The following is a 15,791-nucleotide window of genomic DNA, read 5'->3' as shown; positions in this document are numbered from 1 at the left end:
GGTGACAGAGTTAAAGAAGTGCAGAATTGTCATTGAAGGAATGAGTATAATTGAAAGAGAAGGAATGAAGGAAATGGGCAGTTAGAAAGGAGGCAGAGTATAACTACTTCAGTAACAATGGCGAGGAAGGCTTGAAGGAAAGACAGAGTCTGTTGAAGGAAAAAGTAAGACAGGAAGAATAACTACCAGGCAGAAAGTTTCAGCTTGAAGAGGCGGGAGGAGGGGGAGCAGCTTCTGTGGCAGGACTCAGTGCCCCACAGCTGGGAGAAGAGGTTTGTGTTTGAGGCTGAAACACTGTGGGAGGATTACTGGTATGTTGCTGACAGTAATAACTGGCCACATCTTCAGCCTGGGCTCCACTGATTCTCAGAGAGAAATCTGTCCCAGACCCACTGCCGCTGAATCGGTCGGGGACCCCAGATTTCTGGATGGATGCAGCATAGATGAGCAGTTTGGGAGCCTGTCCTGGTTTCTGCTGGTACCAGGCTAAGTAGCTGCTAATACTCTGGCTTGCCTTGTAGCTCATGGTGACAGTCTCCCCTGGAGTCACAGCCACAGAAGCTGGAGACTGGGTCATCACGATGTCCCCACTGGCACTTGCAGGCAGGAAAGAACAAGATCACACAATAAATCACAAGTATATAAAATGTATATTCACATGTAGGTTTCCTCATTGGTCATATATAATCAGATCATTTTGAGATGGAATTGTCTGTACACTCTGCATGTGAAAACCATCTCTCCAGCTGTATAAAGACATTGCTCTTCTGAAGCTCTCAGCTGAGACCCAGAGCCCCAGGAGGATGAGGAGTTGGGACTGTGACAGCATCTTGCTCACTGTCTGGTGCACTCAGGCCCCATCTCCAGAGTCCCCATCCCATTAATAGAGTCTGAACAGCAGCCAAGTCCCCAGGAGTCAATGCAAATCAGCACAGGGTATAAAGAGAAACATGCTGTGCAGTGAGCTGTGAAGACAGATGATGGAAGGAGGGGGCAAAATAACATTACCACAGGAAATGTGATTGTAGTCCTGCAAACATCCCAGAAATTAACTGAACACTATAATTTTCAACAAACCTTAGCAAAATTATGAAATTTAAAACATTTCATTATCTACTTTATGCTTCAAACTACTTGCAATCACCTTGTATTACTTAAATTAATTTTGTAGTAGAATATATGTGTCAGTCAGTGTAAAGTATTTGAACATCATTGAACTTTTAAAATACAGTGCCATGAACTATGTGGAATATATTCATATCATGGGGTAGAATGAATATGTAGTGCACAAATTATGCATCTATCTCAGCTTATACTGAATTTTAAATATGCATTCAGAGTTCCTCTTTGACATCTCAAACTCACCTCAATATTCCCACAGCCAGACCTCTAATACTGCTCTCAATCCAATTAATGTCTCTGAAAATGAGCCACCTGATACTTACAAGTTACTCTTGGCACCACTGCCCATTAGGTCCATGAGTTTCTCAAAAGAGATTCACAGCCTAAGTGGCAACCACCCCACCTAGTGGTAATAGGTAAAATAGCTCCAGTTCCCAAAGTCTCAGAACAGGTTCCTTACTTACTCATACCAAAATATACATATATATATATATATATGTTTACAGAATTATACAATAACAATATGAACATTTCTAGGCCTAGGACATTAGATTATGAATAAATTAAACAGAACCCCTGACCTCTTAACCTTTCATTTATCTGGGAGAGACAGACAATAAAGACAGGATATTTCTGCAGCCTCTCCTTTACTGTTTCTGAGATGTCCCCCCTGCAGCAAAGCTGTTAATACAGGATAAGTGGGGCAAGGTGCATCCAGGTCCATTTCATGAATCATCCTTCATCATGAACAGAGTCAGAGGAAGAAATAAAAAATTGAGACAGTTTTTTAACAATTTTAACAATTTCCAGTTTTACTGCAAAGCAACCCCCCTTCTCCCCCCAAGAAGTTTCCCTTAGGGGAGCATCCTTCAGCATCTCTTCTTCCAGTTCTAATTAACAATATACATATTTTTCCATAGATTGTCTCTTTATGAGCCCATTATGTTAGGTCAGGGCACCATTTCCAGGCATTCTGGAATGGGGTGGCACAGACACGTTTGTGTAAGACATTCCTACTCAGTTAAAGGTCCCCCGTGTTCTTGGTCCACCACATGCATTGGTTTTGAAGGTGCCAGCACTTTCTTTATGTTTGTCATCAGCCCCCATGGTTTATTTTTCCTGCTTTTCCATGAAATTACTATACATATATTCTTTTTTATTAACTTTTTATGGTATAGTGTAGTATATATATGTGCATTAAAAAGCAATAATTTTCAAAGCACTCTTCAACAAGTAGTGACAAGACAGATCCCAGAGTCTGTCATGAGCTTTAATACAATCCTCTCAGATTACTCCTTCTAGCTGCTCCAGGATACAGGAAGATAAAAGACTTAAACATTTTTTTATCATCACAATTGACTTTTTTCCCTTCTTTTTTTGTGAAGAAAAAACACACCAACAAAAAAGAATAAATTTCAAAGCACAGCATGACAATTATTTGTAGAACATATTTCAGAGTTTGACATGGGTTGCAATTCCACAATTTCACATTTTCACTTCTGACTGCCCAAAGATACAGGAGACTAAAAGAGATATTAATTTAATGATTCAGCAATCATATTCATTTGCTCAATCCAATCTTCTCTGTATAACCCCACCATCATCTTTGATCTTTCCATTCCTCTCTTTACTGGTATTTGGATTATGGCCATTCTAAATTTTTGATACTGGAAAAGTCTGTCACTAATATGTGGTAGGGAGATGAAACTAGCTGATGTTCTAGAGAGGCTGGGCCCTCTAGTTTTCAGGACTTATCTGGAACAGGGACCCATCTGGAGGTTGTTGTAGGTTTCTCTGAAGTTACTCTAGTGCATGGAACACTTGTGGAATCTTATATATTGCCCTAAGTGTTCTTTAGGATTGGCTGTAATGGTCCTAGAAGGTTCTTGGCAGGTTATGATAGGTAGCAAGGTCTAACTGAAGCTTGTATAAGTGTAACCTCCAGAGTAACCTCTCAACACTTTTTAAACTCTCTCTATTTAAAGACAGACCTGAATGTCTTGTCCTGTAGGGGGTGGGGTCAATATTTCACTTGTAGAGTTGGGCTTGGAGAAACTGAGGCCACATCTCACTCTCTAGATGTAGCTGTTAGGCATGACTATAAGTAGTCTAAGCTTCTCTGCCACCTACATAAGCTTCACAAGAGTAAGCCTCAGGATTGAGAGAAAGGCTTATTGATTTGGGTGTCCCTAATGTTTGACACAGTATTAGGGGAATTCTCTGATGGTAAGGTTTAATAGTTCCATTCTATTTATCTCTGCCTCCCTCAAGGGACTATTACCAATGCTTTTTGATTATCTACTTAATATACTCTAGAAGGCTCCAGGCATTACAATAATCTATACAGGATTAAAGGAGTACTTTCTCATTCTGTGCTCCCTGTGTTTCAATTGTTGAAATGAAATATACAAGTAGATTGCGTTAGATTATGTGCTACAGAAAATTTCAGTTCCAGACTAAATAAATGGTTTTTCCTTTGGGCTCAAAGAGTATGTGTGGTTCTAAAATATAGACATTGTCTTCCTTACTGCTGTGTTCTGAATTATTTTAACCACAACCTGATTGGTTTCATTATTAATCTCTAAATATTAGAGTATATGTGTGTGTGTGTGTGTGTTTGTGTGTGTGTGTGTGTGTATAGACACACAAATATAATCTCAACATCCAGAAATAATATAAGCACTCTGGACATAATGCAGATGCTCTAAAAACTTACAGTCTGGGCCCCTGTTTTTCTTATAAACATTTTCTAAATGTTGCCATACCAGCATTGTTCTTTTGTTTCTGTCTTATTTTGTCTCACCAAATGTCTCACATGTTCATCCACATCGTTGACTGCTTCATGACTTTGTTCCTTTTTGTAGCAGCACAGCCTTCATTGATAAGTATACACCAACATTCACCAATCTACTTCTCAGTCACTGCATCCTTCAGCCACCTGCATTCATTAGGCATCATATAGAGGGCCGAAAGACCACAGTCCATCAACATTCCCAATTTTAGATAATTTAATTGTTCCCATGAGAAAGGAAAATAATAAACACAAGCTCACCAAATAAGAAATCTAAACCTCCTCTTAACTCTTGTCCTTCCCTCCATTATTTACCTCTGCTGTTGCTGTGGTAGTGCTGATGGTTTCCTTTTGAACTTCACAGCATACAATAGCAGTTTTCCCCCTTTACCCTGGATTTAAACACTCTTATACTAGAATCAAGTCTTTGAAGCAATTCTTGCAAGAGCTAGTTCATATTTCTAGTGTGAATCAGTGGGACACGTATGTCTATACAACTCCTTTCAATCTTATTCATCTTCAATATGGTAATATTACTTATAGACCCACTAGAGAACCACCTTCCCTCCTACCTATTCCTTTACACTGGAGTTCAACCTCATTACCTAATGGTTCACCCATCTCTAGATTCTACATACCTCTAAGTCCCCTATGTATGTTCTGTATTATAAGCCTCTCATTATACCTTTTTGCTGGTCATAAATGTGGAATCATACAGTATATATTTTATTGTGTCAGGCTAATTTAGCTCAGCATTATGTACTCAAGGTTCATGCATCTTTTCATGTGCTTCAGCACATCATTTTGTCTTACTGCTGCATGATGATTTTGACAGTGAAATTTCCAAAACACAACCTAAGGCCAAAGATATAATTTGAGTCAATTGTTATTTGGTAAATAATAGAGTAGGATAATTACTCAGGAAGACAGAGAATCAAAATGAGCAAAGTTATTTTATAAGAACTTTTATTTATCAAAATGAAAGCTCATAATTCATAGTGGCATATAAATTCACCTTCAGCAGCTACACACAGTAAATTGTTTTGGGGACTAGTGCTTTTAAAATCAATACTTATATCTGAATTGGATGCTTATGTTGTTTAACAGATTCATGCATTATTGCTTTCATGAGGTCAATATCATAGCATATAGTAAATATCAGACATCTTTTTTGATATCACACATTTATTATTTTCTACTGGTTGAGAAAATAATCAGTAGTTAGTTGGCTGTGAAGGATGCACTTTCAATTTTGATTATCTTATTGCTGCCAAAAATGATTATATGGGGAAAGAGGAAACTATTACAAACTATAAAATAAAGAGTAACTGATTTGTACCATGCACAAGATGAGAAAACCACTTTAGCAAGAGTCTTTTCACTATTCTCTATTTCTTCTATGGTGGCACTGCTCTATCTCTTTTACCCTCAAATATTGACCACAAACTAATCTATAGCTTCCAACATTTTCCACTAACCCAGTGTTCTAGACTTAATTATATGCTACAAAATCATATATTCAAGTCCTAAAGCCAAATTCCCTGAATGTGATCAGGTGTGGAAATAAGATTCCAGAAGATGTTGGATAAGGTAAGGCCAAAAAAAAACTATGGTGAGCCTTTATCTAATATGATTGGTAACCTCCTATGAAGAGGAAATTTAACTCAGATGGACAGACAGTAAAAAAGTCACCATGTGACAAGGAAGTCAGAAAATATTGTACATTGCTGGGAAGCCAAGGTCAAAAATGAAGACAGAGTCATGGCAAAATATTCTCTCCTATAAGTTTAAGGGGAAACATGATCATGCTTACATGCTAGTCATGGTTCTCTAGGGAAACAGAGCCAACAGAAGATACCACTAAATATGAGATTTATAAAAGTATCTCCCAACTATATGGATATTATAGTCCAAAATCTGCAGGCAGGCTGTGGACTAGCAGCTCCAATGAAGGTCCTCAAAGAACTCCCCAGGAAAGGATGGTTGGTTGAAGTGAAAAGGGAGTTTCTCTCCTCTGAATTCTCCTTAAAACTTTTGGGTAATTAAAGTAATCATCGCTCATTGCAGAAGACACTCCCCTCAGCCAACTGCAGACATAGATGCAATCAACTTGCTCATGATTTAAATCCATATAATGTCTTCACAGAAGCAGGCCAGTCCTTCCTTTACCAGATAACTAGGCATCATCACCTAGCCAATATGAAATCAGTGTAGAAAGATAACAAACTGTCCTTTATTATTTGCACAGTTGTACAGTAAGATTCCTGAGCCTTTCTCCAACAAGTACTTTTCAAATAAAAAACCAGAAATTTCCAACATTAACAATCCAGCCACTGAGTGGCAACTGGCCACTTTGTGCACCTATGAGTACACTGAACAGACCAAAGCACAAGTGGATAGTGTGCCAAGAGGCTGCAGGCACAGATGCACCAACCAGGAGGATCTGGTTGCCCCATGATGGAAAGGGAAAGAGCCAGGGGTGGAAGAAGTTTCTCGCAGGTCTCTCACAGACTGAGCTGCAGATTTGAGAGATTGAACTCCTAACCATGCTTGGATCTCATAAACTAATTGTATCAGAGGTTGAGAGTAAAACATTCACAAGTAAAATATCTGCCATGGTTTCTTGAAATGTAGTGATTAGTGACACTTTAATAGAAAAACTTACAAAGCTGAGCAAAACTCAACTAGACAGGACTGTCAGTAAGTTAATATAAACAGCAATTTTTAGAATGGTTTGAAGAAAATTGTTACCCTAGATAGAAATGAATTCATCCACAGAATGTAAATGACTCAAGGACACTTCATCTGCAAGGATTGTCACTGTTCCCTAAATTAGCTGCATATCAGAATCAAGTGGGAAAGTTGCTGAAAATTTGACTCTTTAGCTACTGGATAGTCAAACAGTCTCAAAGTCTCAAAATTGGGAGTTGTTAATCTGCATTTTAACAAAATCTAAAGATTTTATAACTGTAGCCTGTCTCACCAGTCAGTGAACGGGCATTTAGAAACCACTGTACAACACATGAGCACTTCCCAGCAACACTGGAGATAACAATAAAACTTATTTCACATGGCTTATATGAGGATTAAAGGAGGTATTTGAAACATATCATAAGTGTTGATTATTATCATAATTATCCAAATATTAAAGTATTGACAACCCAGTTAATGACAGAATCATGACTGTTCAATGTAGAAATTAAAAATCCATGGCTGAATTCACTGTATGTGGGGGGGGTAAGGGCAAGTGGAAAAGCACTATGGTCCCAAGTGTTTAAGCAACATATGGGAACAAAAATGTTAGGGAGTAAACAGAGAACTCTGAGGTTGGAGAATATACTTATATTTTGGTAAAAATTAAAGATGTAATTGACTGAGAATACAGAGGCACTTGTGTAGTATGGAAATGTGGAAATGATGGCAGTGCCCAGGTGTGGTCCAGGTACAAGGAATTGCTCAAAGCAATTTACATATATTGGTTTATTGTGTCCCATGACATTCTTGTAAAATAGATGCAATTATTTCAGTCATTGTACATATGTGAAAACTAGCCATAGAGTAGTAAAATAACTAAATTCCAAGAGCTAGCAAGGGTCAGAATAGTAGAAAATAAACTTCATCCTTTAGGGATCAAGCTCATAACATACTCATTTATGGTGTTTTGGTTTTTAAAGATGCCAGAATGTCATATACCAGAAATGGGTTGATTTTTATTTCAGGTTTTATTACATTACAAATTTACAGTTCCAAGGCCATGAAAATGTCCAAATTAAGGCATCAAAAGGAAGAAATCCTCAGTAGCCTAAGGAAAGGATGCTGGCATCCAGAGTTTCTGTGTCATGTGAGAGCACACATGATGATGTCTGTTTGTCCTTCTCTACTGGTCCTGGTTTCATTGGCTGTCTCCAAAATGGGTATTTTTCATTCTGTTCTCCTGCTTTACTTGCTTTTCAATTTGCAAGCTGCCAGAATGAGATATGCCAGAACAGAATGGCTTTTACACAGAGGACTTTATTCTTAAGTTGCAAGTTTGTAAGTTCTAAAGCTGTGAAATGTCCACATTAAAGCAAGGATGTAAAAGTGTCCAATCTAAGGCATCCACATGAAAAGATATCATGGTTGAAGAAGGCTGATGATGACCAGAGTTTCTCTCTGAACTGGAAAGGCTTGTGGCAGACATGGTGACATCTGCTAGCTTTGTCTCCAAGCTTCTCATTTCTTGAAGCTCCCCCAGGGGCATTTTCCTTATTCATCTCCAAAGACCTCTGGCTGTGTGAGCTCTAAAGCTTTTTCCAAACAGGTTCCCTCTTAAAGGGCTCCAGCAAACAACCCACCTTGAATGAATAGAGACACATCTCCTTGGAAACAATCAATGATCTCCCATCCAACAATACTGAATGAGGATTAAAGAATATGACTTTTTGCATCCACAACAGATTCAATCTGGCACACCTACCTTTTAACCTCTCATAAAGGGCTCCAATGAAGGAATAAGACCCACCTTGAATGGACTGGGTCACATCTCAAATGAAATATCCTAACCAAAATCCCCAATTCACAATAGATAAACAATTCCCACAAGATTGTTTAAAAGAACATGGCCTTTTTGGGGGTACATGGCAGCTCTAAAGCACCACTTAGGTTTGAAGAATTAAAGAAAGGTCTTAAGAAGGAGTATGAATGAGAGAAACAACTTTCCATACTTTTGGTTTTGCTTTCTTTTGTTTTTAGTAGAAAAAGGCAGAAATGAGCAAATGAACTGAGGTAGGACAACAGAGAACTACAGTCAGAAGATGATGAGCAGAAAGTCCTGGCTGGAAAGAGGGTCCAGTAGGGAGGGCAGGAGGCAGTGCAGGGTCAGTGGTGGGGATTTTGAACCTGAAATGGCCAGGATTCTATCTTTAAAACCCTTTAATGTGGAAGAAAATGGCAGGGGACAGTGGAAGAAAAGGAGATTGTAAACAATTAAAATAGGAAATTTTAATATTGATTCATCAGAGTATAAATCTTACTGGGCCTCTAACAAGTTAGGGCTGCATGGACTTTGCTTGCTTCAGTCATTGCATCTATCTGTAGAGAATGTACTGACAATGGTCCTGAGGATGTAAGGAACACAAAAGGTTTCAGGAGTCAGGATAATAACCCCCAAAATGTTCTCAACCTAATTCTCGGACCTGCAATCTGTTACCATATATGGCAAAAAGAACTTTGAAAATATCATGAAGTACATGGATGCTGAGATGGGAGATCAGCCTGGATTATCTGGGTGCCCCTGTGAAATCATCTGAATCCTTAAAAGGAAAGAATCGCTCAGGACTGTGGTCAGAGAAACACATGACAACAGAAGCAGGGTTAGGAGATGAAGTGTTGATTCCTATGAAGACTAATGAGGGGGGGCACCAACCAGGGAATTGGGAGGTCTCTAAATCTGGAAAGGGGAAGAAACAGATTCTCCCCTGAGGTTACCACAAGGAAGAAACTGCCACACAGTATTTTAGCTGAGTGAGATTCATTTTGCTCTAATGATTTCAAAACTGCAAATGAGACATTTCTAATGTTTGTGGGAGTTGTTGCAGGAGCAATAGGAAATTAAAACAGAGACTTTTACTGCATTATCTTAGTGTGACCATCACAAAAATGGATTAAAGAGGCTGGACCCACTAAATGTCCCCTGGACCCTGAAAACCATCTTGAAAAAAATCAGAAGGCAACCTCCCAGAAAGATAAGGGAGGTACTTATGTCTAGGGCTGTGTGAACAGGAAGCAGCTACTTTGTAAGAGATTTACTGACAAGCAGCACATCGAAGGAGGTTGTATTCAACAGTGTATCATAAAGGGGTAGAAAGTCATAATACTTCTAACAGAAGTAATCTGCCAACTTCAGTGTGGAGACCATTATGTTGAGAGGGAAGTCTGATGTGCACAGCTGAAAAGGACCTGTCAGGGATGCCAGATTCCTTGTGGATGTTGAGGTGATGAGCAGTTAGGGGACTGTCCTGGCTTCTGCTGTGTGCCAGTTTGAGAGTATTATGAACCCCAGAAAAACATGCTATAATCCTGATCTCAGTCTTGTGGGAGAAGGCATTTCTATTAATCCTGATTCAATATTGTAGGTTGGAATTTTCTGATTAGGTTATCTCCATGGAGATACGGTGCAACCTATTGTGGGTGCAAACTTTTGATTAGATGAAGATGTGACTCCATCCATTTTAGATGGATCTTGATTATTTTATTGGATTCCTTTTAAAGCACAAACATTTTGGAGGGAGTCAGAAATGACCAACGCCTCAGAGCCAATAAAGCCCAGAGCCAAAATGGATGTTGACACTTGAAGACCAGAGATACGGACATTAGGAGATGTTTGGAGCCTAGAATATGTCACCATGACATGTTAAGGGAACCAGAACCTGGAGAGAGCTGAGAGAAGCCAAGAGATGAAAGCCAGCTCTGGAGAAGCAAAGTGAGGAACCCCACAAGAATAGAGGCTGAAAGCAATGGAACCCAGGACAAAGGGACCAGCAAATGCCACGTGACCACCCAGCTGACAGAGCTGTTCCTGACCCATCAGCATTCCTTGAATTAAGATATATTTCCTTGGAGACCTTCATTTGGACATTTTTATAGTTTTAGAACTGTAAAATTTTAACTTATTAAAGTCCCTTATTTAAAAGCCATTCAATACTGGTGTATCACATTCTGGCAGCTTGCAAACTAACACATGCTGGTAACCAGACTAAGTAGTTCTTCTGACTGAGACTGGATAAAATACTAAGACTGGACTTGCAGCTGAAGGCAACCATCAGACCTGGAGCCCTAGCCAGGGAGACTGGAATCTCAGGCTCCACAAGTTCCCCTCAGGCACCTACAATCAGAATGACCAATTGACACAGATGCATGGATTATGATAACAAATTTTGAAACAGCTTGTTCACACATTATTTCCTTGTGATTACATATGCCTCAGAGACCCATTACATTCAATATTGTCTGGAAGTTGCAGCCATTTCTGTGTGCATCTCAAATAGATTTTCCTAATCCTCAAAGATTTAAATCTTGATTAATTGAGGTTCTTCTATACTTTCCACCAGAGTCCCAGAGCAGCAACATCAGAAAGAGGTAGGGATGTGCCATTACCAGTCTCCTCTGCCCTGCCAGTCACAGCTCTTTTCCCATCACCAACACACAGACCCCAGCTGGAAATCTATGTGCAGCTGGGCAGTGCTGGAGGGGGCTATGCAAAGTAATCAGTGATTATAGAAGCAAATTCCATACTGGATTCTGGAAAGATAGAATGCTTAATCCCAAAAATATCCTCACAGAAAATGTGATTTTTGACCATGAAGCATGCAATAATTTACTTCAAAATTGTAATTTGAAATAAGTTATTTAAAAATAAATACATATCCAAAATGTATAACTTTTTCTTCTTACACAAGCCACAATCAACAATTCAGAACAATCTAAATAAGAACCTCATATTAAATGTGCCTTGGGCTCCAGATCTATGCAAGGGCCATGGCAGTAAGAGCCCAGAGCCCACACAGGTGGGAAATTCTGAAAACACATCCATTTCTCCTGATACTTAGATTTTGAAACTATCAGAGTTTATTTAGAGTCCAAATATTTAGACTTCATGATTTAGAATTAAGACAATTTCCACATGTACTCTTTCTGTAAATGCCTCATCATGAACAAATTTCTGTTACTAGAAACTATATCAGCAGCACTAAAAAACTGGTTTTCTTAGAAAATCCAAAGCAAAAGGTACCATCTTCTCTCATTGTGAAAACCTAAGAAAGGAATGAGAACTTATAATATTTTAACTTGTGGTTTCTTCCTCCTCCCCTTTTCTGTACAAGAACTTCCCCAAACCAGCACCTTGCATCAATCTCGATGAACTGAGCCTCATGAATGGAGCCTTTTCTGGGGTTTGGAGAACATCAGTCAGAAGTAAAACTGTGAGATGCTTTCACTAGCTCAGAGCCTCTGGGTTCTGCTCTACTGTGTTCCAGATAAAACATATTAACCAGCTTAGAAATATGGTTTTTTCTCCAAAGTCAACTTTCTATTCAGATAGATCCATGGTTTTAAAATGAAATATGAAATTAATTCTAAAGCAGCACATGTCTATCCACCTATCACAGTTACAAATTATTACAGCATCATTTATGTTTCTGTCCCCGAGTGGCACAGCATCTCTGTATTAGTCCCTTCTCATTTCCCAACAACACTGATGTTGGACAAATCATACCTTCTTAGTGCACTCCCCATGACCCTCTATGGTTGGTCAATTGCAATAATGTCCCAAATATTTCATGCTTCCCTGGATCCATGTTCTTTTTTTTTTTTTTTTTGTATGCTGTATGGCCATGTGAATATCCCATTATTGCAGTATCATTTGTTGGATTTTTTTGTTTTTTGTTTGTTTGTTTGTTTGTTCATTTGCTTGCTTGCTTGCTTGTTTTTTGGGGAAGTTCATGGGCCTAGAATCGAAACTGGTCTCCACATGGCAGGCAAGAATTCTACCATTTACCCACCCTTGCCCCCCCTGGATCCATGTTTTTTGAAATGTAACCCTGCATCCTCTCCCATAAACAAGTTGTGCAACTTACATTCTCCTTTAATACAATCTGGTCTTGTGATTTATGTTGGTCCAGAGAATAGAATCTAGGCTTCAATTAAACTTCAGTTTTTAAGCTTTTACATTTTCTCTTGTAAACCTTCCAAGAGTCATCAGAATCAGCTAGAATTATTTTGACAGATAAAGAGAGACATGTGGCCAAGCCAACCCAAAGTCTAGCTGATGGCCAAAAACAGACATATGAAGGACAAGACAATAAACATGCTTCTGTCTTTCCAGGCCTGGGACGTCCAATGGTGCCTGGCACCTAACTGGATGTACAGGGCAAACCCAGCCAAGATGAGTCAACATTGTCAATATCGACAGAACCAACCAATCAACAAGAAAGTTTTGAAAATGCTTCTCATTTTAAGCACTGAGATTTGGGGTGGTTTCTGACATGGAAATAGCTGATACATCATCCTCTTTTAAATAGCTGCCCATTCCTCCTACAGCAAAACATTTCTCAACTTCCTCATTTTTCTTCATAGGAAAATGATATAGGAAACATTATACTTGTGTGTGAATTTATTTTCTTTTTCAATGACTGGAATAAAAGGAGTTGTCTTTGCATCTGACACAGATTAACAATCAGTAAATATGTTTAAAGCCTTGGATTCTTTAATATCAATTTTAATAAAGAATGGTTGTGTAGGTGTCTTTGGTTTACACTGTTCTGACTTTCTCAGATAGTTACTGAAACTGGATGTCCAAAAACCCATGTATGTCAGAAAAGTGTGCATAAATAATACTATGTTGGTTGAAGTTTTTTTGTTTATACAGCTGAAATAAGTGTTTTAATTAAATATTTTTGAAAATATTCCACTTATAGCAGATGTAAAAGCCATGATTTTAGTCAATCACAGATCATGGGAAAAGAGTGAGAGAGTTAATAAAGAACATAATTGCCATTGAAGAAATGAGTATAACTGAAAGAGATATACTCAGGAAATGGGCAATGAAAGGAGACAGAATATAATTACTTCAGTAACAAGGACAAAGAAGGCTTGAGGGAAAGACAAAGCCCACTGAAGGAAAATGTAAGACAAGAAGAATAACTATTAAGCAGAAAGTTTCAATATGAAGAGGTGGGATGAGGGGGAGCAGCTTCTGCTGCAGGACTCAGTACCCTACAGCTGGGAGAGGAGGTTTATGTTCAAGGCTGAAGCACTGTGGGAGGATAGCTGTAACCATGCTGACAGTAATAACTGGCCACATCTTCAGGCTGGGCTCCACTGATTCTGAGAGAAAAATCTGTCCCAACCTACTGCCACTGAATTGGCCAGGGACCCCAGATGCCTGGGTGGATGCATAATAGATGAGTAGTTTGGGAGCCTGTCCTGGTTTCTGCTGGTACTAGTCTAAGTAGTAGCTCACACTCTGGCTGGCCTTGCAGCTCATGGTGATTGTCTCCCCTGTAGTTACAACCACAGAGGCTGGAGAATGGGTCATCACAATGTCCCCAATGGCATCTGCAGGCAGAAAAGAACAAGATCATACTGTAAATCACAAATATATAAAATTTATATCCAAATGTAGGTTTCCTAATTTATCATATATAATCAGATCTGTTTGATATGAAATAGTCTGTACACTCTGCATGTGAAAACTACCTCTCCAACCACATAAAGTAATTTCTCTTCAGGAGCTCTCACCTGAGACCCAGAGCCCCAGGAGGATGAGGAGTTGGGACTGTGACAGCATCTTGCCCACCGTCTGGTGCACTCAGGCCCCATCTCCAGGGAATCCCCATTAATAGAGTCTGAGCAGCAGCCGAGTCCCCAGGAGTCTATGCAAATAAGCACAGGGTATAAAGGGAAACACACTACGCAGTGAGCTGTGAAGGCAGATAGTGAAAGGAAGGGGACAAAATAACATTAACACAGGAAATGTGATTGTAGTGTTGCAAAAGTCCCCAAAATCAACTGAACAGTATAATTTTCTTAAACCTTTCATTTATCTTTGAGAGACAGATATTTGACAAAGGACATTTCTGCAGCCTCTCTGACATATCTCCCCTGCAGCAAAGCTGTTAATACAGGGCAAGTGGGGCAAGGTGCATGCAGGTCCATTTTGTGGGTCATCCCTCACCATGGACAGAGTTAGAGGAAGAGAGTAAAAATTGAGATAGTTTAACAATTTTATGCATAACATAATCCCTCCTGTGTCTTGATTTCCAGTTTTTGTGCAAAGCAACAACGCTTCCACCCTGAACAAATTTCCCTTAATGTGGATCATCCTAAGTCATGTATTGTTCCAATTCTAACAAATAATACATTTATTTTTTCATAGTTTGTCTCTTCATGAGTCCATTACCTTAGGTGAGGTTGTCACTTCCAGGCATTCAGGAATGGGGTGGCACAGACCCAACCCCCCAGGAAGACATTCCTACTCAGTCAAAGGTCCACCGTGTTCTTGGTCCACCACATATATGGGTTTTGAAGATGCCAGTACTTGCTTCATGTTTGCCATCATACCCCACATCTTTTTTCTGCTTTTACATGAAGTTAATATACATATATTCTTAATTTAAATTTCTAATTTGTAATGGACAGTTCTCCTGCATCAGTACAATAGAATCTCATTCTTATGCCTAATATATATTTAAAAACTTGAGATATTCATGGATGGCATGATAAAGGAACAGGTTGTGTCATGCAAATGACTAAGTCAGAAAGATCCACAGAAAACATTGTGTATGGAAATAGCTTCTTTGATGAGTGGACAGTTGACCTCATGCATGAATGAGGTATAGTTGCGTTGCAAAACTCAGGGAAAAACACTTGGAAAAACACACAGGATAAGGTCTTGGATTTTTAAAAAAGACAAATAAAATTGTTGAAAGCAGACAAGGGTCTGATCCTAGGGGAACACTAAAGTCTGGATGAAAGCTGAGGGTTTAGATTAAGTGCATTGAGAACCATTTTTTCAGCAGATACTTTCTAGATCCTTTTATGTGCATTAACACTGTGAGGAAGTGGGAAGTCTGGAATCCTTATCCTTTATGTGCCAACTGGGAAGCTACTGATTCTATCTCCTCCTCTAAAATCATATAATGATTTTTTAAATTAAAACTTTCCCAAACACCCCACTGCCAAAAATATAATTGGGTCAAAACAATAAATGAGCATTGTGGTAAGTAGAATTCTAAGAGGGCCCTCAAGTTGCCAAGCTGCTGGCATGTACAAATGAAATCAGTTGATCAAACACTAATTAAAATTCTGCTGTGAAGTGATTTTGCATATTTAATGAAATCTG

At 39.0% G+C, this 15,791-nt stretch overlaps 1 gene segment (V, D, J or C); it reads right to left on the bottom strand.

Moving 5' to 3' along the window:
- Positions 1 to 14,249, bottom strand: part of LOC143661177 (immunoglobulin kappa variable 3-15-like) — a 56,664-nt gene extending 42,415 nt beyond the window's left edge. Inside the window, 1 exon segment of the V gene segment in view lies at positions 14,189 to 14,249. Coding sequence covers positions 14,189 to 14,237 — 49 coding nt within the window.
- Positions 14,250 to 15,791: the final 1,542 nt, after the last annotated feature.

The sequence above is a fragment of the Tamandua tetradactyla genome, chromosome 17 (assembly GCF_023851605.1).
Source record: "Tamandua tetradactyla isolate mTamTet1 chromosome 17, mTamTet1.pri, whole genome shotgun sequence".
Taxonomy (NCBI): Eukaryota; Metazoa; Chordata; class Mammalia; order Pilosa; family Myrmecophagidae; genus Tamandua; species Tamandua tetradactyla.
Note: the sequence above shows the minus strand (reverse complement) of the source record. Positions and strands in the feature narration are given on the sequence as shown.